The 24,783-nt window shown below is 46.6% G+C and overlaps 2 protein-coding genes across 8 annotated transcripts in view; one reads left to right on the top strand and one right to left on the bottom strand.

Moving 5' to 3' along the window:
- Positions 1–6,084, top strand: part of LOC111938622 (putative glutamate receptor) — a 12,706-nt gene extending 6,622 nt beyond the window's left edge. The window contains exons 6-12 of the mRNA XM_023940438.2: positions 167–346; positions 1,103–1,329; positions 1,589–1,686; positions 2,197–2,414; positions 2,886–3,111; positions 3,595–3,842; positions 4,399–6,084. Of these exons, the coding sequence (XP_023796206.2) occupies positions 167–346; positions 1,103–1,329; positions 1,589–1,686; positions 2,197–2,414; positions 2,886–3,111; positions 3,595–3,842; positions 4,399–4,500 (1,299 nt within the window). The 3' untranslated portion in view covers positions 4,501–6,084. The remainder of the gene's footprint in view (positions 1–166; positions 347–1,102; positions 1,330–1,588; positions 1,687–2,196; positions 2,415–2,885; positions 3,112–3,594; positions 3,843–4,398) is intronic.
- Positions 4,212–24,783, bottom strand: PANK4 (pantothenate kinase 4 (inactive)). Of its 7 annotated transcripts, none has more exons than XM_086860537.1 (20): positions 24,142–24,384; positions 22,257–22,354; positions 21,478–21,560; positions 20,811–21,019; positions 19,204–19,387; positions 18,586–18,678; positions 17,257–17,410; positions 16,375–16,556; positions 14,887–14,968; positions 13,684–13,784; positions 12,932–13,087; positions 12,085–12,197; positions 11,489–11,576; positions 10,093–10,244; positions 9,597–9,652; positions 9,027–9,076; positions 7,808–7,915; positions 7,553–7,653; positions 7,022–7,090; positions 4,212–6,487 (listed from the first exon to the last, which is right to left on the bottom strand). In XM_086860537.1, the coding sequence occupies exons 5-20, from the start codon at positions 19,366–19,368 to the stop codon at positions 6,274–6,276; spliced, it is 1,884 nt and encodes a 627-aa protein (XP_086716663.1). In that variant the 5' UTR covers positions 19,369–19,387; positions 20,811–21,019; positions 21,478–21,560; positions 22,257–22,354; positions 24,142–24,384; the 3' UTR covers positions 4,212–6,273. The 7 variants fall into 7 exon arrangements, with proteins under 7 accessions (XP_086716663.1, XP_086716668.1, XP_086716665.1 ...); XM_086860542.1 differs by lacking the exon at positions 24,142–24,384 and adding an exon at positions 23,864–23,949; XM_086860539.1 differs by lacking the exon at positions 24,142–24,384 and adding an exon at positions 23,843–23,922.

The following is a 24,783-nucleotide window of genomic DNA, read 5'->3' as shown; positions in this document are numbered from 1 at the left end:
CGGTGATGGTTCATGTCTCCAGGGACTATCTTCCCAGCCTGGAAATGTCCCTGCATTAATGTGCAGAGGAATAAGGAATAAGAGGGAAGGTTTGCCAAGGTTTAATTCCCCTGGGTGTCTCTGCCCCGTGGGAGGCCGCAGCTGTGCGTATGTCCCTCCCTCCCAGGAGGATCCGTATGTGATGGTGCGGGGTGCGGATCTGGAGGGATACTGCATGGACCTGCTGGGAGCCCTGGCAGGGATGTTGCGCTTCCAGTACCGCGTCAAGGTGGTGGGGGATGGCCAGTACGGAGCCGTGGCTGCCGGCGGCAACTGGACCGGCATGATCGGGGAGATCCTCAGAAGGGTAAGGCCAGCTTGTGTTCCTCACCCACCCTGCAGCTCTTAGGCCTCCTTAGGATCTGTTCAGGGGCTGAGGAACTCAGAGTTCTCCTGCCTGGAGTGTAGAACTGATGGGCAGCAAGACTTGGTGCTGGGTTTGGCCTACAGAGATGGAAATAAGGCACAAGGAGAAAGCCACAGCAGGAAACCAGCCAGGCACTCGAAGGGCAGCACTTGTCTGTCTCAGTGTTTCTCTGTAGCCTGTGAGACTGTGCAGACACCCTGGCAAAACTTAGCCTAAGCTTAACCCCTGGGTGAGATTAGTTTCATTCAGAATGACAATGCCCAGACTCTTCAAGAGATGCTTGAATGCACATTTCACCCCATTTCGCCCCATCAGATGCATTCCCTGGGGCTGATGTTCTGTCTGTGGGGAACACTTCAGTTAAAGCTCTTTGCCTCTCTGAGCTCAGTCCGAGTCAGACAGGAACAGCCTTTTGTTCTGGGTGAGCAAATCTAGCCTAGCTCCTGCTACAGAAGGAAACCAGAAGTCCCAGATACCAACCAGCACCTCACTGTGAATGGTTCTACTGGGTGTAGTTCCATTCCAATGATTTCCATGGGAAACCCCTCTTGTTCCTTGGGGCTCACATCCCAAGGCTGTTGATGTGGAGAAGTGATGCCATTTCAACAGCTGCCCACTCAGCCAGGGAAGCACCTGCTTGAGGGACAGAAATGTTCCCTGGGCTGGGTGGCTGATTGGTTTTTATCTCCTTGGCAGGAAGCTGACATTGCAGTGGCTCCACTGACTGTTACCTCAGCCAGGGAAGAGGTGGTGTCCTTCACCACACCCTTCCTGCAGACTGGGATTGGGATCTTGCTCCGCAAGGACACGGCCTCCCAGGACATGTCTTTCTTCCACTTCCTGTCTCCTTTCAGCAAGGAGACCTGGACAGCTCTTTTATTTGCTTACCTGCTCACATGCTTCTGCCTCTTTCTTGTTGCCAGGTACAAGATTTGTTTCACAGTTTGTATTCATGTCAGTGGCTTTCTCACCTATGAAAAGATTAGAAAGTCCCAGAGAGCCTTTTGCTTTGAGGAGCCTCCTGTACAGCTCTAGTACAATGGCTAAGAAAGCTAAAACCCTGTCAGATTAAGCCAGAATTACGAGTGGGAACTCCTCATGAGGAATACCAGATTTCTTGATGGGGATTATTTTTATTTTTTCGCTCTCAGTGTCTGGTTTTATCCTGTCATTTTCCCACAGACTGAGCCCCTGTGAATGGAATGAGCCAAAGAATGAAGAGAACCACTTCACCTTTCTGAACAGCCTCTGGTTTGGAGCAGGAGCACTGGCCCTGCAAGGTGAGCTGGGAGGATGCGCCCAAGCAGCTCTGGGAGCAGCGGGGTTTTTATAATGATGGTGCACCCAGCTCCTTCCATGACACTGGGGTGAAAAGGTATCTTAGCAGGGACACTTGGAGCACTGAACCAGTTTGGGGAGGTGTGAGACCTACTGGGGTTGTACAGGTAATTGCATCTGGCTGGAGAATATTTTCTGCTCTGGGTAACCTTTGCTCTGGGCAATTCCCAGCTGAGTATGGCATGGCTGCTTTGTACAGAGGAGTTTGTGGAGCTCTGGGCCACTGCTGCTGCTCCAGCCCTTCACTTCAGCCTTGGTGCTGCTCAGACCAGCACAGTGGGGCCTTCCAGGTTCAGGCTCTGTGTAGCTGCAGATCATGGTCTGCAGTTTGCCTTTCTTTCAAGGGAAGTCTCTGTAACTCAGGCTGGTAGATCTGCAGTTCTTGGTGTGTCTCTGGCCCCATGTCCCCTCCTGTGTGATTTATGGTGAGTTCTTGGTTCCCTGTGGTGCAGGTGCCAGCCCCCGGCCCCAGGCACTCTCAGTGAGGGTCATTGCTGTGGTCTGGTGGCTCTTCACCCTGGCCCTGCTGGCTGCCTACATCGCCAACTTCACGGCCCTGCTGAGCTCTGGCAGTGAGCAGCTCCCCATCCAGACCTTTGAGGACCTGGTCAAGCAAAGGAATCTGGAGTTTGGGACGCTGGAGGGCTCCTCGACTTTCTACTACTTCAAGGTGCAGAGAATCTCATGGTGCCCATACACAGGGGCTATAGGACTGCTGAGCTGGGCCTGAGTCACACAGCTGAGACTTTATAACCCCTACAACACCCTCATCACTGTTGACTCTCTCAGTTTTACTGTAATACTTCAAATAATACAATTACTGTTCTGTTCAGCCCTTCTTCCACACCTCTTCTCACAGGAAAGCAGGCACAGAACTCTTATTCTGTATTCTCCTTTAAAAATATCTCTACTGGGCCTGCCCTTGTTTAGCTGGGGCAGCAGGTGCCATCTATGACACTTATATGCTTGTGTGACGCTCGTCCCCAGTGTTGGCAACAATCTGTGCTTGCAGGAGTTCACACATGCTATAAGTGCTCTCCTTCTCCAAATTATTTTACAACCCTTGTGCATACAGGCAGATTTTTAATTATTTGGTGGTTGTCTCACACTTGAGTTTGACACTTGGATTTTTGGGCTGCAGAACTCCAAGAACCCCATCCACCAGATGATCTATGAGTACATGGAGAAGAGGCGGGAGCACGTCCTGGTCAAGACCTACCAGGAGGCTGTGCAGCGTGTGATGGATTCCAACTATGCCTTCATTGGCGAGTCCATCTCACAGGACTTGGCGGCTGCCCGGCACTGTAATCTCATCAGGGCCCCTGAGGTCATCGGGGCCCGTGGCTTCGGCATTGCCACCACCCAGGGTGAGTCTGTGCCCCTCCGCTGCCCCACTCCTCCCTGGGATGGCAGGGGGCTGCAGGAGGAGGTACAGCAACAGGCCAGAGCCAATGCCAGTGTTGAGGGTGACCAGAGTGAAAATGCTGCACGGCAGGGTCACTGCTCTGTGGGGAATTAATCATGGCACTCACTGGTTCTCACTTTGAACTCCAGTCCACAAATATTCCATCTCCAAGGGTGTCCTCGGCCCCAGGAATGCAGATCCCCTAACGCAATGAGCAGAGGACAGTCTGCTCCTGTTTTTCCCAAAGCACCTTTGCTCTGCCCTTATCTCACAGGTGTTACTATCCCTCTGTGGTCAGGGCAGGATGACTGTTAGCCAGGAAAAGCCTTTGGCTAGGGTGTTGTGGTCAGTTGATACCTCTGACCCCACACCCATTAACCATGTTTAACTAAACCATATCTGGGAGCTCTCCCATCCTCCTGTCTCTCCCTGTCCCACTGCCCAGCATCCCCCTGGACCAAGCCTCTCTCCATTGCCGTGCTCAAGCTGCGTGAATCGGGTGACCTGGACTACCTGCGGAACAAGTGGTGGGAGAGCAGCTGCCTGCGCCAGAGCCGCGACCGCTGGGGGCCCCTGGAGCCACCAGCGCTGGGGGGGCTCTTCCTCACCCTGGGCATTGGCCTCGCCCTCGGTATCCTCGCTGCCCTGGCTGAGCTCTCCAGCAGCAGCCGCCGCACAGCTGCACACACCAAGGTGAGCCCTGGCTCCTGCACCAAGCTCCATCCTGCCTCCCTGTGTCCCTCCTTTGGCCAAGGTGAGCCCTGCACCTTGTCCTGCCTCCCGCTGTCCCTCCTGCACCAGCCAGGCCCTAGCATTTCCACACTGACCTTGGTTCTCTAAGGAAAGCCATACAGTGAGGAAGGGGTGAGGGGAAGCTGTGCAGTTACTCCTCAAAGTGCCAGAATTTCACAGCCTTGGCTGTGGGATGGGTCTGTAGCCTGAACAGCATAAATATAATAAAAATAAAATAACCCCCTAGCACCCCTTCCTCCCCCCATCTCCTTAAATGCCAAGGCAACCAAACTGCATTCCACTACCCTGAGTTTTAGAGAAGACAGCAAATAAATCCACAACAAGTTTATTCTCAGTGGTCGCTGTTCTTTAGTTGTTAGACAAGGAAAACACACAGAGTGAAACTGCACCAGTGTCTGAGTGTGGCCTTTGGTGCTCCTGCTCTCCAGCCCTCCCTGGAAAATACAGATTCACAGAACAACCCACCCACAGCCTTCTCTCCCCCTTTCTCTTTCAGAAATCTTGTTGCTCTGTGTTCACAGAAGAAATCTGCACTCGTCTACGCATAAAAGGAACCTCCAGACAAAGCCAGGAGACATCAGGGAAGGCAAACGCTTAAGGATGTTTTGCTGCAGGAATGGGCCCGTGTTAGGGTTGTACCACATCTTAGGAGCTGTATCTCAGTGTAGGAAGGTGTTTTTCTGCTAGCCTAGAGTGTTAGTTTGCTAATTACATACACACATAGCACTTCTGGAGTGGTGGTGGAGCTGCAGACACAAGGAAATTAAGTGGCTTGGAAGAATTTAGATTGATGAGGGGTAAAGTGGAACTGTGACAAATTGATAATCTGGGGCTGAGCTGGCCAGGATGGTAGATCCATGTTTAGGTTTGAAGTTCACCCTGTAAGTCCATGAAAGCCTGTAGGAGGAAGTGACTGGGGACAGGTTAATGTAAAGCCTCTGCTACTAATTCCTGTGTGAGGAACAGTCATGATGCATGAACATAAAGGTCTCATCTGTCTGTTGTAATCAGGAACAGCAGCTTAAGCACTGCACTATAAATAGCCTCACCCAGCTGCCTGAGCTGGTGCTGGTCCCTGGGAAGGCAATTCCTGAATCAGAACTTACAGTGCTGCTGTGTAACCCCAAGCAGGCCTTTCCTACACCCCAAACCCCAGAAAGGGAGCCCCTGCCACCAAGGAACCAGTGGAGCTAAGAAATGACAGGCAGGGCTTGTCCTTTGTCCCTTTCCATCACAGGATAAGGGCCACTGTTAGGTGACACAATGTTTTGTTCTTGTTGTCCAAGAATTGAGGAGCGACAGTGGAAATCCATGAGTACCAGAGCAGGAAGGGATTATGGGGATGAGTCAAACACAGCACAGCCCAAGCTCCCCTGCAAGGAGATATGTAGGGTGTTTTGTATCACTCTCCTGCTCTCAAAGAATTCTGAAGTTCAGGGGAACAGGTTTCGCAGCTGCATGTTAAACACTTTCCTCATTAAACTGTTTTTCAGCACTGGGATGACTGAGGCATGTAAGTGTTAGGGCAAATTGGTGGTGAAATCACTCAATTTATGAACTGCACAGCTGAAGGAGGGAAAAAGCAAATTGGGTTCCTTGGGAATGGCTGTAATTGCACTGCAGGAACAGACACTGATCCTTGTCAGTCCCAGCAGGAGAACTGAAGGCAGTAGAAAGCAAGGGGGCTGGGAAGTTACAGGTGATCCTGACTCCATCACTGCATATTCTCTGTGAGGGGAACTTAGTAAGACTCAGCTTCCAGCTGCTGTGAAGGAATTCAGTGTACCTGCAGGACTCCCTCCCGTGTCCCTCCTGCTAATAGGAATAAACAAGTGTTGGGAAACTAGGGCTGCTCCTTAACTCAGATCAACAGCCCTTACTCAGTCACAGCCTGAGCAACATTTGTGGGGTGAGAAAGTAGATCAACCCTTTGATCAGCTGAGCTGCACAGAACAGGAGAGATTTAGGCAACTCTAACAGCTGAAAATGCAACATCAGGTTCACTTAGCAGTTAGAAGCTATTTGGTAAATGCTGTCACTGCTGGCAGAGTAGGCAGAGATGTATAAAAAAGGTTTCATTGACATTTAAATATATTTCTATATGAATGTCTCACAGAACAAAAAAATAAAGTCTTTTCATCACAAATACTGCAGCATTAAAATAAACACTTACCAAAATAAACAATGAGTGATATACATATATATATTTGAGTGTGTAGACTATAGAGTGAATCATATTGTTGCTTTTTAAGTCACAAAAGCACAATATAAATACGGAATTTCCTGTGAACTCTTGTCCCTGTTGTAATAAAAATACATTCTTTACAGTTGAAGTAAAACTAGTGCAAGTCCATCGGCTGTGCCAGCTTCATCATTTACAGGGCACTTCGTACTTGAAGATGACGCTGAAGATTTTGCCCCCGAGGCGGTCGGCAAGCCATGAGTTCTTGATGACAGCAAGCTTGAGGCTCTCACACCTGAGCACGGCGTAGTAGTTGGTGTGGATGGCCCTGCCCATGCCCTCGATGACCACCAGGTCAGTCTGCCGCTCCCGCACCAGCATGGCCAGGCCCTGGTCCAGGCGGCTGCAACACAGCACGGTCAGAGCAGCCACACCTCGGCCCCATTTCAGTCACACCTTGGCCCCACATGCAGCTGCACCCCAGAGCCGCCCCAAGCTGCCCGCTGGGATTCTGCATGGAGTTACTGGTGCCCACAAACAGCGGCACCTGAAAGCCAAGGGGATCAACTGAAATGTTTAAATAGACCCAGCTTAGGATTTTGACACAAATGGAACTGATCAGAAGGAAATCAGTTAAATAAGGTGAAATGAGGCTTCAGTCCCAGGGGGTTTTGGCCACCTGCAGGATCTGACATCAGCCATAACCGAACCTGCTCCTGACCCAGCTGTGTCCTGAACACAAAAGGCCACAAAAAAAGGCCAAAAGCTATAAGACCTGAGCAGTGTCACAGGTCTATAAATCCACACTAAGCACGTCCTAATGGGACTGCAGAAGCAATTCCCAGTGTGAAGGGTGGCTGGGATGCTCCACAGCCAAACCTTTGGCCATCCTGCAGCTGTGGGACACAAACCACACAGTGGCACCTTGCCTACATACCTCAGATCCAGACATGGAGAACTGGAGCCCGTCTGAACCAACAGCAGCTTCTCATCCCTCAGTGCAGAGCTGTTTAAAAAGACAAATATTTAACAGCTGCTTCAGCAGGGCCTAGCACATCTGGGAATAAGCCAGAGAAGCAGAAATATTGAAGCCTCTTCTGCAAAGGCTTCCTTTGCTGCAGAGACTTCACCAGGAAACACAATGTTTCCTTGAGCACAAGGATTACTCAGTCAGCCCTGCATCCTCTCCTGGGGACACTGTTATGTATGACATACATGGATTTCTCTCTATTAACATAGAAAATTCCTGGTAGAGCACCTGGAGTGCCTGTCAGGGAAAACACAAGACATGTAACTATAGGTGTGCCAGAAAGACACAATTTCAAAGTTTATCTCTTCAATGAAAGCAAACGCTCTGAACCTTGGGCTGAGGCTGCAGATTACAGATGCTACTGAACAGTGTAATGCAAACCCAGGTTGTGCCCAGGATCTGCTTTCTCCAGGGAGGTGTAACAGACATGGTGCTTACTGAATCACGGGGTCCATGGCTGCGATGCGTTCCGTCACGATCAGGGACTCGCTGTAGGTGACGTCATTGAGGGCAGGGCCAGAGTTACAGGCCAAAATCACCTGGAAGGAAGGTGCCAGGAGAGGTCACACAGGCTCTGGCATTTCAGGTGCTTGGATTATTTCCAGTTTGGCAAAGGAGTGTCCTGCTGGTGGGCAGTGACACCTTCCAGCAGTTACCAAAAGTCCATAGGAACTCGTAAGGAAAGCCACTCACCTCTGTCCCTCTAGAAAGGAGCTCTCGGACAAAAGGAAAGACTCCTAAAATTATGTCTATCCCACTGTTATCTGCGAAAATTAAGGCACATTTATGAGGGGGACCCTCCTGCAAGAGAAAACCAATGCATTCAGGATGGAGTGCCACTCACCACAGGGAAGTTTGTTATTCACAGCTACTCCTCCAAATCCCCACATTTTATACCCTCAAACACCTGAGGTCTGGATTGCAGCAAACTCCCAGCACACACCAGTGACAAACAGGAGGAATGGGGCTCCCTGATGGTGTCTTTGCACAGGGGTTTAAAACAGCTGTGCTATGTTTGAGAGAGGGCTCTCAAACTGCAGCAATAAAACCTCCACATGCCAACTCAAGCCAGGCCAGAGTCAGGCTGTGATCCTGAACACGCTGGGTGCCAGCTGGACCTACCTTGGAGGGTGTGTTTTAAACTAGCCTGGTGCTGGCTGAACAGGATTCCCTTCTGCCAGAAAAGGGCAGGATGGACTGTGGGGGCAGTGACATCCTAAAATGAAAACATAGTGCCTAACCTCCATTAACCTCTTCATTGTTCTCAGCCTGGTGTTATGAAACTTCGTTCACCCCAGTTCATATCAGCAGAACTGAAAAATACTTAATTCCTAATAAAAACTGTCAGGACAGTGCCTATATCTCCCCAATTATCCCTGTTACACAAGATTAGCTGGTGCTTTGCTTTAGGATGGAGCATGTAAGGATTTGCTATAGTCTGCTCATCCCCAACCTTTAGGCTGCCATTTCCAATAGAGAGATTTACACAGACACAAAAGCTTTTTAATTAATCTTAATTAAATGGTAAGAGATCACATGGGGGGAAAAAAAAAAGAAAAAAAAAAAAAGCTTTACTAATTGATAAATTCATTACTTCCAGCAAGCTTCTACATTAATGCCAGTTTTAGGTTGGCTACCCAGGTGGAGGAACAACTCAAACACTACCTTTGGCCCCAGGTTTTTAAATTCAGGGGTCTGGGTGTATGGAAGTAAGAGCCCTGATAAGGAGGGGAGGCTCTGGAGCAGCTGGGCTCCAGTAGGAATTCAGGGAAGGAACTATGTTTTAGACTAATTCCTTTACTCCTTGCTTTATGATGAATTTTTGGGCTGTCTGTTCAAACTACATGATTACCAAGATGATTTGATGATTAAGGTGTTTAATTAGCAGCTTTAGGGCCAACCAGGGTCATACCTTCAGTCGCTCCAGCCACTGGCTGTAGGAATCTTCCAACCAGGGACGTTCTATGGCACAGACAGAACAGTGTCAGCATTTATCAGCAGCCACTAACTCTTATCAGCAGTCATTCTGCACATGGTACAAGCAGGAGGTTCATGCTGCACTTCCTGAAGCATTGAAGCATTTGAGCTCAGGTTTGGAATGTTAAATGTGTAGGTTCACAGAGTTCCTGAGCTCTCTGTTATGGGAATGTCTCCATGAGAGTAGGCCTGAAGTGGAATTTTCACACTAAAGCTTTGGAGTGGTGGGAGTTGGGCCCTGGCCTGGGGGTGCTGGACCCCCCCAGGACACTGTTCCCTGGGAGGGACACAACAGTGAGCGACCGGTGTTTAAGGAGAGAGAGGTTTAATTCCTTTGTAGATTTAATTCCTTTGGAGCACTACCCAAACTCTGGGTCTGCATTTAGATAACTCTAACAAGTCCTAATGATTCTTTGTCATGTGGGCAGCAGAACCCCCACAAACATTCCCACTCCACTCCCTCAGTAACATTCAGCTCCAACCACCAGCATGGATCTCCCCTTACCTTGGAGCTTTGACTTGGCTTCTTCAAACCCAAACTGTGGCTCAGACTCCAGAACACTGGAACAGGAGAGAACCAGATGGCACGCAGTTCAACACCTCCATCTTACATCAGTGGAATTCAAACATTTCTTTAGCTGGTGCCCAGCAATTTTACTGCACTGCTTACACTGGGGGTGTCTGTTGGTCCCAGGACTGAGAAATGTATTTTGTAATCATGTTAAAAACAAAAGGCTCATGAAGACATTAAATCAGAGTTCTGATGCTGAAAGAAAACAGCCTCAGCGATGTACAGATATTTGCTGACAGTAGGCTAGGGGCAAAAAAGACATTTTTGGGTCTGCAAACCACCATGAAATGAATGACTTAAAGCAGCTGCAGGGTGTAACAGTGCTGTACAAAGGTTGATGGGGAGACTGAGGAACTTTATTTTTTAGAAAAAAACCCACAACTGGACATTCTGTAGCTTAAAGTGTGCTGTTAAAGGATGTAACACCTACTCTGAGACTGCCTTTGCTCCCCAGTCAAAGACATTCCCCGCCAGAAGTCCTTTCACCAGAGCAAACTGCCTCTCCTCCCAGCCGAGGGAATCCAGGGACTCAATCACACTCTGGAAACACTTTAAGGCTATTCCATTTTCTTTCTGCTTTACCTGTGAGACAGACAGGAAACACTGGATTTACAGACCAACATTTCTTACCCAGACTTGGCTGTCTAAGGCCACGTTCAAACACCTCCTCTGTGTTCATGGCCTCTCATGGACTAACCAATAACTGTTGTGAGTGTGCTTAGGACCAAGAAGAAACTTTCCTGGATTCTCACAAAGTGTCATGAGTGCCAGAATATGATCTATAGCCCAAGAATTACTTTTCTGAGCAAGTTAGAGGTGCAATAGATCTTGAGCAGATTGGGAAATGGATCTTGAGCAAGGTGGGGTGGGGAATGGGTGAGTGGACACACAAAAACCTTGTAGCACTAACACCATGCATAAACCTCATGAAATCACTAACAGCAGTCCCACAGAATCAGAAGGGTGGTGGTTTTGTTTGGTTTTTGGGTTCTTTTTGCATCATCCCAAATTCTCAGCAGCTCTCAGGTTTTTTTTTCTTCTCTGTCTCCAGTGAGATCAGTGTTACAGGGTGAGTTCTCTCAGAAAATTTAGTATGATTCTGGGTATCAAAATTTTGTCTTGGCAGTAAACTTGGCTGTATTACAGGAAACAAACATAAGCAAAAGCCACCTCACATGTGTTTCAGCCCTTTCTCACAGCAAAGGTACCACATGACAGTGCAGAGACAGGGAGAACTCTCTCTGTTTTTTGCAGAAATATGTCGACAGTCAGGAAAAAAGTGTCAGATCAGCCACTAGCACTGTTTTTATTTATGTGTCACACAAATAAGTGCTGAGGAACGGACATACAGAAAGTTGTTTTAGAGAAATACTGACTCGGATGTCCTCTCGCCAGTCATATCATGTCACAGAACAAAACACAGAGAGAAAATAGCTGCACAGTGGCAACAAATATTTTTAAGAGCAGGAGGTTGTGCATTGTGTCCACTCCAATCCAGTGCTGAGCACCTCAAAAGTGACAAAAGCAGCCTCAGAGGAATGAATTAGAGCAGTGTCTGGTGACAGCCACCACACACTGCTCAGGAGCAGGGCTGGCACCAAGACTGGCTTCTCAGGGCTGTCAAGCAACTGAAGCTGGTGATATTTTTGGTTATCATTATCCTCACCAGGAGTCTGTTCAGTTGAAGGGGTTTATGTCCCATTCCCCAGTGCTGTTTCTCCTCCCCTGCTCATTAACCAGTGCCGGAACTGAATCCTAATCCCTCCCCTCTGAGCCATCCATCACTTGTACAGTTCCAGAGTATTGGAAAAGTGTCTTGAACTCACCTTGGAATAGGGATCTGGAAAATTGAACTCATTCAAACAGTGTTCCCTTGTATCCAAGAGACTTCTGACTGTTAAGGTACCATATGCACTTTAAAAAGTGAGAAGGGGAAAAAAACGAATCAATTACTTCAAACAGAAAAAGTAATTTTTCCCTGTTTCCTCTGTAAGTCACAGCCCCTCACATGAGCACTGAAGCTGAAAGTCACAGGTGCTAAATCCTGGCTCTACAATAAGATTATTGAATCTACAGTAAGATTATTTATTGTATATTCTTATTTTAGATTCAATAATCTTAAACCTACAATAAGATTATTTAAATACAAGGAGGGGAAAATGTTCAGAATTCACTTGCTGCTATTTTTAATAACCATGTACAAATTTTTAATAACATATTTTCTACCAAGATAGAATTTCTCTGCTCAACTCCAACACATGAAATCCAAAATCTCTGTGCAGAGGATCTGATGTTTGGCAGAGAAACTTGCCCGAGCCTTCAGCCTACTTGGCTTTGCTTGCTCTGCTTCACAATCTGGTTAGCTTTTGGTGGGCTCAACAGAAGAAGCAAATGATGCAAAACGGAAAATAAAATCACTTACAAAGGCTGCTGCCTGAGTGTCTGGAGCTTATTCCAGTATTTCTGCCGGAATTTCTCAGCTCTCTCCTGTGCATCTAGAGAGTCTGGCTGACTGGCTGCAGCTCGCTTTGCCACCTGTCAGAGAAATGAGGCAACACTGGAGTTACCAAATTATCTCTTCCTCCTTGTAACTGATGTGAAGTTCAGTGTGAGCAACAACCTCTCCATCTGCCTCCCTGTTCTGTGCCTGCAGCCTGGCTGCTCCCTCCCACACAGCACCTCCCAGCCTCCCTTCATTCCAAACAGTAAACAACAATTTTAATGTCTCTTTTCATTTCAAAAGATTTAAAGTTTGTTTTCTAGATTGTACTGTCATAAATTAAGCACAAATTCTAACTACTTAGAGGTGAGGAAAAAAATAGCAATGCACATACACTAAAGGAGAAACAGGCAGAAATGTAATGGTGCACATCGACCCCTTGTGTTCTCTTTTTGTTTACTCCAGTGAACTGCCTGAATCAGCTTCAGTGCAGAAAATAGTAACTTATGTCCGGCTCAATTGTGCTCTTCCCATGGAAAAGTGTCTGTGAGGCAGCAAGACTGCTCCCAGAGGAGGAGCAACCCAAGGATCTCTGGCCTTTGGTTGTGTAACTGTCCTGCTTGCAGCTCTGTACAAAAAGGTCCAAGTGCCATTGAAAAGGGAAAATGCTTTGAAAACACCTTTCAGAAGCCGAAAAAAAAAAAGCACAGAAGAGCATTTCTGCCTTTGACACGGGAGGAATATTTTACAAGACAAACATGCTGCTTCTCAGAAGATTTTTTTTCTAAATACCTGCGTCACTCACACAGGATTGTTTTGTGACACTTACCCCATCCAGTGCCTCCTCAAAGCAGGTGAGCCAGTACTTTCTGGCCATGGCATCATCTGTGAGGTCAACAGTGTCTGGGATGTAGGTGGAGGGGTCTTTCAGCAGTGGCAGGTTAACAAGTGGTCTCTCCAATCTGTCCATTTCCAGCATGTCAAACTAGGGGAGAAAGGAAAGAGATGGATTAGAACTCACTCAGAAATTAATTCATGATGAATTGAATTAGCACAAGGGCTGCAGAAGTCCAGCCAGTTAAGACTGACAGATTTGCAGACAATTATAGGTCATCAAAAATAATTCAGTTCCCTCTGTGAATTATTTTATCCATGCCCACCCTATAGAGAGAAATTATCCAGTGTGAAAGAGATGACTGAGCTTGTGCTCTTCTGTCCAATCTTGTATTTGTCTTCTCATAGGAAGCAAATTTATGCTGTTTAAAGATGGTGGAACATGAAGTTCCAAATTCTGAGGTATTTCAGCTGCAGCAAAATCCAGCTGCTCCAGAGAAAGGGTAAGAAACAAACACTCCCCCCACTTTGGTGAAGGAGAGTAAGATAAAAGTCTCAGCCAGTCTGATTTATGAAACATTCCATTCAACACCACACAGGACATAAGACAACACCACACCAGACTGGTCACTTTTCTGGGAAGCAGAAGTCCCAGGGGCAAGAAGCAACCAGCTGGAGAATAATCACCTATGTCCAGGTCAGCACTGCTAAGAGAACACACACAGGTCTAGAAAAGACAGCACATACTGTACCACTCCGTGTTCTCTGCATGGGGTAAACATCCGGGGATGTGCTCATAAGCCCAGAACTCCCAGCATAATTCTCTCCCCAGCTGTACTGGTTTGGATCTAGAAAAGAGAAAGACACAGACACACATAATCTGAAAATAAAACTGAGAATACTCCTGTGAGTGAGTCTAGAGCCAGCATCCCTCTGAGCAGTTGCTTCACTACACAAGCCAGTTCCCCTTGTCTTTAAAAGCAAGCAGAATTTTTCCCTCTAACCCCCAAAAGATATGTTTCAACCACTCAGTGAATTACCTGCTCCAAAGAGCTTCAACCTGAATGAGACAAGAGAATTTCAATTCTAAAATCATTATTTTAACCCCATTTCCTTGTCATTAATCAGCATGCCTCCAAAGCACTATCACTGAGCATTTCTTATTTCTAAATCTAGATCCATTATTAACAAAATAGTGTTACCGAACTCTCAAAGCACAATGTAAGCTTCAGAGAAACACTAAAGTTATTTCTAGATTTGCTTTATTTGAGAAAAGTTTAATGAGCTCAGATGTACAGTACATGCTGCAGAAGCAATATCTTTAATTCTTCAGTAGCTGGTTCCTTGCCCATCTCTATCAAATGGGCAGGAAAAGAATTCACATCCATTTTTTGGAAGTGTATTTGATACTTACTGAGCTAAGTACCATTAGCAGCCTGTGGCTGTGCCACTGTAACCAATGTACTGCCTGGCTTCTCAGTACATCAGTGGGGAAAAGGAAAACTAAACAGGCAGAATTCCACTAAAGCACCCTGGATCCAAGGTATCTGGACAGAAGGGTCTCCTCGGTGAAGCTTTTCACTCTCAAACACAGTTTGGAGATGCTGGTCTTCCACAGTACATGAAAGGAATTCAGAAGTAGCCTCTTAAAGAGGGAGAAGCTCTCCAAACCCACATTTCCCCAGCTGGATTGAGAGCTGTGACTGCTCTTTGCAGAAGTGCAGAGAAGAGTACAGTCTTACTGCCTTCTCAAAGGTGAGCAGGAAATCCAGTGAGAAATTAAGATGTCCCTACCAGAATGTATAAAACCAAAGCCCAGCATCTGTGTTTACAAGTGCCAAATGGATTTATTTAGGCAACAGCTTACATGCAGCCTCTTAAGAGAAACTTGGACAGTACACTGACATTTCAGAACACAGCATATACAGAACAGAGCAGTGCTGTACTTACTGTCTTGTTCAGCTCCTTTTAAAAATGCCCCAATGGCTCCCAGGTAGCCTTCATGTCTCAGGAACAATGCCTGAACCTCTCCCTGCCACAATATGAAACATTGCAATTGGATGGTCCCTGAGGGCTAACAGGCACTTCTTTGTCACTAGTTTCACACTTTAATTTAATAGAAACAACTAGAAGATGGTAATAGTTATTTGTGCTACATTCTCACACATTCATCAAGTTTCATGGTGCCTCTGGAACAGCTCAGGAAGGAACTGCTCACACACATCATTCCCCAGTTATCACACAGCTGGAAAACACCCATGCACCAGTGGTGCGTGCTCTATGGCCTTCCCTGGAAAACACCACTGCATCATTCCATGAATATTCAACTCCTCTTGCTTCAACAGGCTGGAAATGGCAAGGTCATGTGATTGCCAAGGTGAGCATATGCCACTGCAGGCAACACGTTTGGGATACTGCTCACTATCTTTATTTCATTGCACTGCTCTTCAATGCCACACAGACACTGTGCATCACCCACAGGCAAGCATTCCCCCCATTCAAATAATTCAATTATTAATGCAGATTCCAGGAATGCTGGAGAGAAGAACCCTCCATCCTCACAGCAGGGCCCCTCAGCTTTCCTAGGCCAGGTGAAACATGGCCTTTTCCAAGGAATTCTGCAGTGACTGTGGGAACAGCTCTCCATGAGGGAAGCTACAGGGAAGCAGCAGCTCCAGCTCACAGGGAGATTTGGATTTGAATCCCTAGCAAAGTGTCTCGTAGAACAACCAAAAGCTACAGTTTTGCAATAACTTTCTTGGAACTCAGCAAGTTTTACAGAAAGGGACAATAACGGTGAAATGAAGAGGGGAAAATGCAACACACAGGAGTCTCCTGCATGAAGCATTGAGATAAGAAAAAAATGGTGTCATCCATCTATAAAATTCCCAAAGTGCAGGACTAATCTACCTGTAACAACCATTAACGAGCTTGTGGATTGGACCTTTTTCCTAGTCAAAAATCTTCAGTATTTTCCAAAGCTTCAGAGTCTGCAAAGAACTTCAGTTTGGTTGATTTGGGGCTTGATTTTCTCTTTAATAATAAAACCCCACTGATGCCAACTGTCTCAGAAGAACAACCCCACACTGCATGGCCTGGGAGTGGAAAGATGCAAATCAGCAAGAGGAATTGAATAATGATGGTGACTATCTAAGAACACAGTGAAATCTCATTACTTGGAGCTACAAGACAGACTGTCAATCAAAAAATAATAATAAAAAGAGATAGAGGGAGGTAGGGAGAGATAAAAAGGGCCAGACAACTCCCAGGCATTTCACATTGATTTCACCCCTCCCACAACACGTCCCTGCCTTACCTACCTAAGGAGCAGCCTTCTAAGCTTACTTCATGTGCAAATTCATTTATTAAGGTATCTCAACAGCCTAGAAAAATACCTAAAATGTGACTTTGCTGTAGGGAATCCTGTGTTTTCCTTACCTTAGAGAAGAAGTTGATGCTGTAGGTTATTGTGCGCATGGTGACGGGGTGTCCTCGGATAAAGAACCCTCCAAAATAGATTTTATCCAGGTTGTGCAGTTTGGCATAGAGGCAGGCCAGCTGACCAATGTCATTGCTGATCATGTGGAGCAAGCTTTTGGCCATATCTTCTTTGGAAAACTCTGGAAGTGAAGGAAGAATAAAGCAAATTACACACAAACTGAAGAAGCTCCAGTGGACTATGCTTTTCTAACTGAATCTGCAGCTGAGGAAAGGAAAATCCAGGGTTGGAGCAGATTTCCTTATGTGTGGAGAAGAAAAGCGTTACCCTCTAGAAAACCCTCATGTAAAATGTACTTCTAACAAGGAGAAGTGTGATTTGATTGAAGATATCAGGAAAAAAAACAAAATCAAAAAAACCCTCACTAGCCCTATGTGAAACATTTCTTGAAAAAAAAACAACTTCCTGGATGGCAGGAATCCATTTCTTCTCTCTAGGAACCATCAATGAGGGTTCATCCACCCCTCTTGGCCTGAGATGCACTGCAAGTATTTCATTAAGATATTGCAAATAAACTGCAAATTGTAGTAAATCACTGCCAAAGGGCCTTTCTGGAGCCCAGAAAGCCATATCTATTTCCCACAGGAATGAATTAACCCCAGGCTAACCAGACAGCTGTTTTTTAATTTTCTCTTGGCTTAAGCAATTCCAAACTGAAAATTTAAATGTCTGCTTATAAAGCAGTACTGGATAATATTTCTAATCAATATCGTACAGGCAAAACACAAGATCGTGAAAGAAGCTGATGATTATTTTCAGTTATAAAGTTGATTCCCAAGAGCCAGAGGAGATGTTTGGATAGATCTTTTTTATCCCAGTACCTTTATCTGCTGTGGTGGACTTCCCAAAGCTGCTGGCAATGAGATTCCCACTGAGCCCCAGGGACTGGTAGGCACCTCCATACACATCCTTCACCAGCATGTCAACGTTGGTGTGCTGGCCCTTTGAGGCCAGTTGCAGCAACTCATCAAATTTCTGAGGGTGAGAAGCACAGTTACCACAGCTGACTTGAGCCAGAGCTCTGCAGCACCTTTACTGACCAAAACCAGTCATTGAATTAACCCTGCCAGCCAAAGACAGGCTGTTTCTAATTACAAGGATGTATTCAGAGTCCCTATCTGATCAAACAGACAGATCTTAAGTGAAGCTCCTTTAAAGATGAACACCACAGTCAACCTCTTTCTTATCTGCAGATAATTTGTTGAATTTCTCTTGAAAACTAGGGTGGGTCAGCACATATGAAACAGTCAGAAGCCTCATGGCATCTCTTATCTTGGAAGTCAGAAACACAGGAACTAAGAGGAAACAGAATTTTGTCTTCCTGTAGCACAATAAAAGAGAAGTTTGAGAAAAAAGTCTCAGTGTGCCTTAACTGGTGCAGGATGTGTCCCTGTCCCTGAAATGAAACTTGCAGGCAAGCTCCATTATCCCAGTACTTAATTTATAACCCTGCTAACTTGAATTTCTTCTTCAAAACCAAGAGAGAATTAAGAGCAGGCTCTTTCATGTTCTAAGATTTCTTCTTTAGGAGCATCAAACAAAAAGCACTGTACCCTCCCTTTGACATTTTATCTAGTGCATATGTAGCTGTAGCTTTTCCTACACTCCTGACATTTAGGGCGCTCATTTAACCCACATGGCCCTTTGGGAATCCAATCCAGGGATGTCAGAGCTGGGCTGAACTGAGCAGGACTAAGTCAGGCCTTGTTCATCAGCCCAGGACTTAAACTCATGTTGGCAACCAAGGAACCAACCATGAGGCAAAATTTCTCCTCTCAGCTTCCAGACTTCTTGCAGCAATTGTGTGCTCCCTGCTTTCTTCTGCAGACAGTATTGTAGGAGCTGGCCTGGCATTTTAAGTTGAAAAGACAAAAAATTACCAGGCCACTTAGAGGAGGCTCTTTTCTGTCACTTGTCCCTGAGCCCTAAAGCAGGATTGCTTTTGGTCACAAAAAGCATCTTCCAATTCTTGTCCCTATATTCCACCAGTATCTTTTTCCATGTAAAGCTTCTTTTTTTGACACTTCAGAAGTGTCAAAAATATGAACACAAGTCCAGGACTCAGCCATATTACCTAATATCCCACCATTTCAGTCTTTCTCTCAGGATTTAATTTAATCCCAGCCCCCTTGAAAGAGACACTTTGATACCTTTGTTTTGGTGAGCAGAGCTCCAAGACCCCAGAAGGTTCCACCTCCAATTGAGCTGCCCCCAATCCATTCAAATTTGTCTTCTGTTTCTACCTGTGAATTAAACAAGGCAGATTTATTTAGAAAGTCGTTTTATGATGTTTAATACAGATTTAACTGTGTGTGCAGGGTTTCGGAACAGTGGATTCAGTGGAGATGGAATCCTTCCATTGTGGAAGTGGCAGGAGAGAAGGGCACACTGCACATACACCACAAGCAGTTTTGGAAATCTTTGTATTTAACTCTTGGCAAACAATGCTAAATATAGATGTTAAACTTCAACAGAGTTGAAGGTCTCTTCAACAGTGTGACAACACAAACATCAAAAATCACTTTGATCTGACAACCTTTGTCTTCATCAGGTGGTGTAACCACTTCTCTAACTATTAAATTAAATGTAATTAAAAAAATAGCAAATATAAAAACATTAATATCTCTGCAATTAATAAACTTTTCAAAAGCACAAATTTTTTTCAAACCTTGCATTATCTAAGAAGAAACAAGGACAAATCTGAACCAGTAAGAGGTTTCAGATCACCTTTATCAAATTTCCAACAAAGCATTTTGGCCACCTCTCACCTTCACTATGGAGACTCCTGAGCCAATGTTCACCAGCAAATAAGGGAAAATGTTGGGGTGGTTTGTCTGGAACCGGAATTCCGTGTCAGAATCCTTCTGGTAAGCAAACACCTCGTGGGGGATGTTCCTCAGCACGAAGTTGCACCCCTTAATTAGGCAGGTCATTACATCTTCCTTATCAACTCTGAGGGGGAGGAAAAAGCCTTAAATGTCTCAGCCCTCCTGATAAGGCAGCTTGCTTCTGGAGCAGCAGTTTGCAGACCGGAATTTTCACACCACGTGGCACAAGCCCAGATCCCTGGAAACATGAAACTTCCATCTGCACTTGGTCTGGTGCTTCCCGCCCAGGCTGGAGTTCTGTTACACAGTGACTTCAATCATGTTGTCATTACAAATAATCCTGTTTGCTTGTTTACACTGCTCCTTCCTGCCCTGCTCTTTTCATGGTCTGTGCACCCCTGCCATAAAGTAGGTCAGGAAGCTTAGCTGGAAATTAATCTCAGAAAACAATTTCTTAACATGGAATAACTGTCTGTTGCTCTTCCCCTGCCTCCTAATAAAGCACAAAAGGCCCCCACTGCATTCAGCACATGTTTATGACCGATTCAAGGGACTGGGAGGAGCCTACAACTGGGATTAGCAAAAACAGAAGACACTTCTCACAAGAGTAGCAGATTCATAACAGGATGTATCCCCAGTGCAGAGTCTGGGAATGTGATGCAAAAGAGAAGATGACTGATAAGCCAGCTAACGCATGCTGACTTCTGTGAACTTCTGGGTCTCTATACTGTTACTGATTTATGTAAATTCTTATAGGAAATATCCTGAGGCTTAATGGAAACACATGAACAAGGCACAAACTCATCTCAACCACTACAGAATGATTTGTGTGTTCCACAATGGAGAAACCGGGGATCTGGTTTGGATTTGGGGACCAACTGAGTATGTGAGGACCAAATAAAAACCAAAACCAGGTGCACTACATGGGATAAGAGGGGAAACTGCCTCCTTATCTTGATCTATTGATAATTAGTAACAGCCTATAAGGTGTTAAAGGGGGCCAGTGTGAAATAAACAGATAACGAGTCCATCTTATCAGGAGAAATACGTAATTTGCGAAGACAGTGTAAAAGATGAGCACAGGCCCTCAGGATTGAGGAATGCACTACACAAATCAGGCATTCCTACACAAATCAAGCAGGAGAGGTACCTTGAAACTCTCCCCAGTGATGTTTAATATTAGGATAAATTACTATTTTTCTACACTTAAAGCATAGGCAGTGTGAATTTACAGGCACCACCATCTGTGGCTTTGATGGCTTTTGTCCCTGTATTGATAAGACGACCTTTGATGAAAACTAGGCAGGTTTCAGTGCAAGCTTTTTAGTATTTGGTGTTTGATAATGGTGTTTGAACAGTAAATTTATGAGTCTGTAAATTCATAGGGCTGCCCTATGTTTTGCAAGCCTGTGCATGAAGTTTAGGTAGGAGCTATACAATAAATGACTGTCACATTAATTACCTCTGAGCGTGCACAGGAAAATTGTAAAAACTTTTGGAGTAGATGTAAATTAATTCTTTACAGAAGATAAAGCAGTTCCACTTACTTCAATCCCAGTTTCTTCTCAATAAGGTCTTTGAATTTATAGGCACCACCACCTGTGGCTTTGATGACTTTTGTCTCTGTATTGACAAGATGGTCTTTAATGAAATCTAGACAGGTTTCAATATAAGTGTTTTCAAATTTAATGAAGTGAAGTCGCGCTGTAATCTCCTCCTGAACAGATATTTCATACAAAGGTTCATTGTCTATGTCCTTTAAAAGAGAAAAGGGTTTCTTAGAGAATATTCTTGCAGAAACAAGGTTAAATACTGAACTACTAAAGATCAATACTTATGCTTATTTTGCCCTTAAAACTGTGTTAATGCCATTAAACGTAACACCTCAAGCTATGTCAAAGAAGAATAGTTTCACAGGCTTTAATTCGCCTTAAGCTGAGATAATCGATTCTCCCATGCAGCTGACATGCAGCAAATCCCTCTGCATGAGGAAAGTTATGTCTGCACAGGAGCAGCGTTTTTTTACAAAAGTATCACACTTACTGTCTGGAAAATAAACATTTCAAACCGTACCTGACAATAGAAAGACTTAGCAAAAAATTTTATATAGAACAAGTTAATAGATGGGTTTGGATACAATTTCTGTTCTGCCCAGTCCAGAGCCTCACTCCTGTGAGTCAATCCCATGCAGCTGATCCCTGATGGAATTCTCACCTTTCCAGAATGATCAAAGGATCTCACTCTTGCCACTTTGTGCTGTACAGTTGAGTAATAAGCCAACTTGGTTAATGAACCGCCTGTTCATAAAGAGATAACTGATATTAATAAAGTTATTATTAATGCCTCACCTCAAGAGCAAACAATAGAACTTATGTTTATGTCAACTCTTGGTTCTCCAGGTCTCCTCAGCTGAAGCCAGACAGAATTAATGAAGATGTATAAAGAACCTTTTCTGAGGAACTGCTTGGCCTCATTAACAGAGCACCATGGGAGGGAAAAGCTTTACAAACTCAGTTTGTGCCCAACTGATGTGGGATGAGGATGAGCAGTGGAAATTAGCCAGGCCAGTACGTGTACTGCTGCTATTTACCTTGTTTGGAAACTTAATGTACTCCCAAATTTGTACCAGAATTTTCTCAGCTGGTTTGCCACCACTGAGCAATGCCCCCCACGTGCACAGAGTGTTTCAGCAGCAACACCTAAATAATTTTCTTACCCTGCTTTTAGGGACAAGTCTGCAAACTCATGGCTGGTTAGAAAATTACCCTCTGTACTGAGTAATTATTTTGCAATATTGGTCTTGGCTTTGGGGTAAAGAATGCTCAGAATGATGTTTCTCAAGCACACAGCAGTTGGAGATATTACCAATGTGCAAGTCTGAGCAGAAGCAGCCTCATCACCCCCTTCAGGCCTCCAGTCTGCTCATGACAATAAAACTTTGAACTCTCCCCTTGAAATAGAATTCAACCCCTTGCCCTGTCTTTGTATCTGACCTGCAAAAGTGGATTGCTGGGGTTACACTGAATGTTTTCCACCACAGTGCTCCAGGTCTGAGGGTAACTGTATCCACCACTGAGTTAACATTAAAGTCCTGAAAGTAAATAAAAACCTGGCAATGTTAGATCCTAAATAATGGCTAGATTTAGTGGCACTGCACTCTGCTGCCTAAGAATAACCATGAAATGAAGCAGCAGAGGTGAAAGATAATCCCTACAGCGTGTGGCTTTGCCTTCATAACTGCTCTGTCTGCTCTTCCACAGTGCTCAAATATTTTTGTTAGGACAATATTAACAACCTGTAGGAGAAAAACGGGCAGTTTACTCCAGGAAAATTTAAGTAAATGTAGAATGACCAGAGATAGACACTTATAGTAACAAAAGCAATAAAGCTTCCCTGACCTTGGATCTGATTTCAGTGTCCCGGCCAGTGCTTTAAAGCTTCTGGTAAACAAAACCCACGGTCTGTTCTGCTAAAAGGTGAGGGCTTGGTGGTTAGAGGTGAGGGATTGCACAGCTTTTTATGGAAAAATTTCCCACCTCCAAACTGAGGATTACAAAGCCCATGTTGGAATGTCATTTTCTTTACACTGACAATGACACAGGTGCTGCAGGAATTCATCATGAGATCCATAGTACACAGAGCCATGACACTTTGTGCATTATCCCCTTCCTCTCCCAGTTTTTAAGGACTTAAATCCATTCAGAACACCAAGACATGTAACTAGGTTTTATAACTAATCCCATGACTCTAATTCTGAGCTGACCCGCACAAAGGGCCGGTTCCTGCTGTTATTTTCACAGGCACGGAACCAGCAGTTCCTGAGGGGCTGAAGTAACTGGTGACACAACAAGATTTTCTATTATGGTGCAGGTTTTCTTCCCATTGTCCCTGAGTCTCCACCACACAGAGCAGTGTTCACCTGAGGAGTAATAGCTTGGTTTACTTCTCCCTAGCTTTTATCCTAAAAACTTTCACTGATCTCGGGATGGTAAAACGGAAGGAAAGCACGTAAAATGGCACTTTTGGCTTAGTGCGTGTCCACAGAACAACTGCTAATCCATGCACCGGAGAAACTGAGAACAGGCTCAGCTTGTCCCTGCACAATTCCCGGCTGTGGCACGCAGGTGTCACCCTGACGTGTGTCACCCTGTACCTCAGTTTAGGATGTGGGAAATCGGGAATATCACGTACTGGGGCGTATGCATAGGGCAGCGGGTGTTTTTGGGAGTGACTGAGGCAGCAGTGACAGACCCCAACCCACGCCAAGTCCCGCAGCCGCCCTGCCTGGGCAGTGCTACAGACGCCGGCCCCGGCCCTTTTTGCTTCTTCCAGGCCGGTTTCGTAAGTCGGAGGAGCGGCCGCAGCATCCGCGGCCTGGGGCGGCCGAGGGGCTCCGCACTCGGGCCTGGTGCACGGGGGCAGGGCCCGTGCTGCTCTGAGGTGGTGGAGCCGATGTACCCAGCCCCGCCGCCCCCCGGTCGGTCCGGCCGAGCCCCATGGGCTCTCCCACGTCCCCCTCTTTGGCTGCCAAGGGCAGCCCCGGCCAGGCTGCCCCGCCCGGCTCCCCGCGGCCCGTTACCCGCGCGCAGCCCGCCGGGACCTGTAGTGCCGCTCCCTGCCCGCGCCGCGGCGGCACCTGGCGGCGGGACTACGACTCCCGTGGAATCCCGCGCCGCCCTCCACGCCGCACAGCCCGACGGGAGTCGTAGTGAGCCCGAGTCCACCAGCGCCGGCCTGCGCGTCGCGGAGGACTCCACTTCCTAGCGTGCCTCGCGCGCGCCCGCGCCGACCCCCCGCGGGTCCCCTCAACGGGGCCGAAGCCACCGCCCGTTCCCCACCGCCGCTGCCCCCTCCCCGCAGCACCCCCCGCCCGGTTACCGATGTCTATGGCGAAGCGCTTGGCGTTCTCCAGGTTGCGGAAGATCTCGTCGGGCGGGAGGGTGATGCTCTTGTCCAGACTGCCGTGACCGCTGCCGCGCCCGCCCCGCTCCGCCATTTTGAACACAACCCGCTCCCTCCCTCACCCCCGCCTCATCGGCATACAAATATATGCGCATAAATCTGCATGGGAACGGAGAGGGGGCGCGGGGATTGGGCGGGAAGCACGCGCCGGCCCCACCTACCTCCTGGGGCGGGGCCTGAGGGACTCCGCGATGGGGGGGGCGGAGAGACCGCGGGGGGAGCGGGAGGGGTCGGTGAGAGCCCGGAGCAGGGGGATTGGAGAGGGGGAATGGGGAGAGAAAGCCCCAGGAACGGCAGAAAGATCCCCGGGAAAACGGGGGTGGGGAAGGAGAAAGGAGTAGAGAGACCCTCGGGGGAAATTGAAAGGGGGGTACCCCAGGGAGGGTGAGATGAGACCTCCGGGGACAGCATGGGGGGATGGGGAGAGAGCCCGGAGCAGAGATCTCGGGGGGAGCGAGGAGGTGGATAAGGACAGACCCCTAGTGGAGTCGATGAAACGCTGTGGGAGGCACTTGGAGGGGATGGTGAGGGAGGCCAGAGAGCCTTCCGGTGAAACAT

Source organism: Cyanistes caeruleus, chromosome 22 (genome assembly GCF_971803275.1).
Source record: "Cyanistes caeruleus chromosome 22, bCyaCae1.hap1.1, whole genome shotgun sequence".
NCBI lineage: Eukaryota > Metazoa > Chordata > Aves > Passeriformes > Paridae > Cyanistes > Cyanistes caeruleus.
Note: the sequence above shows the minus strand (reverse complement) of the source record. Positions and strands in the feature narration are given on the sequence as shown.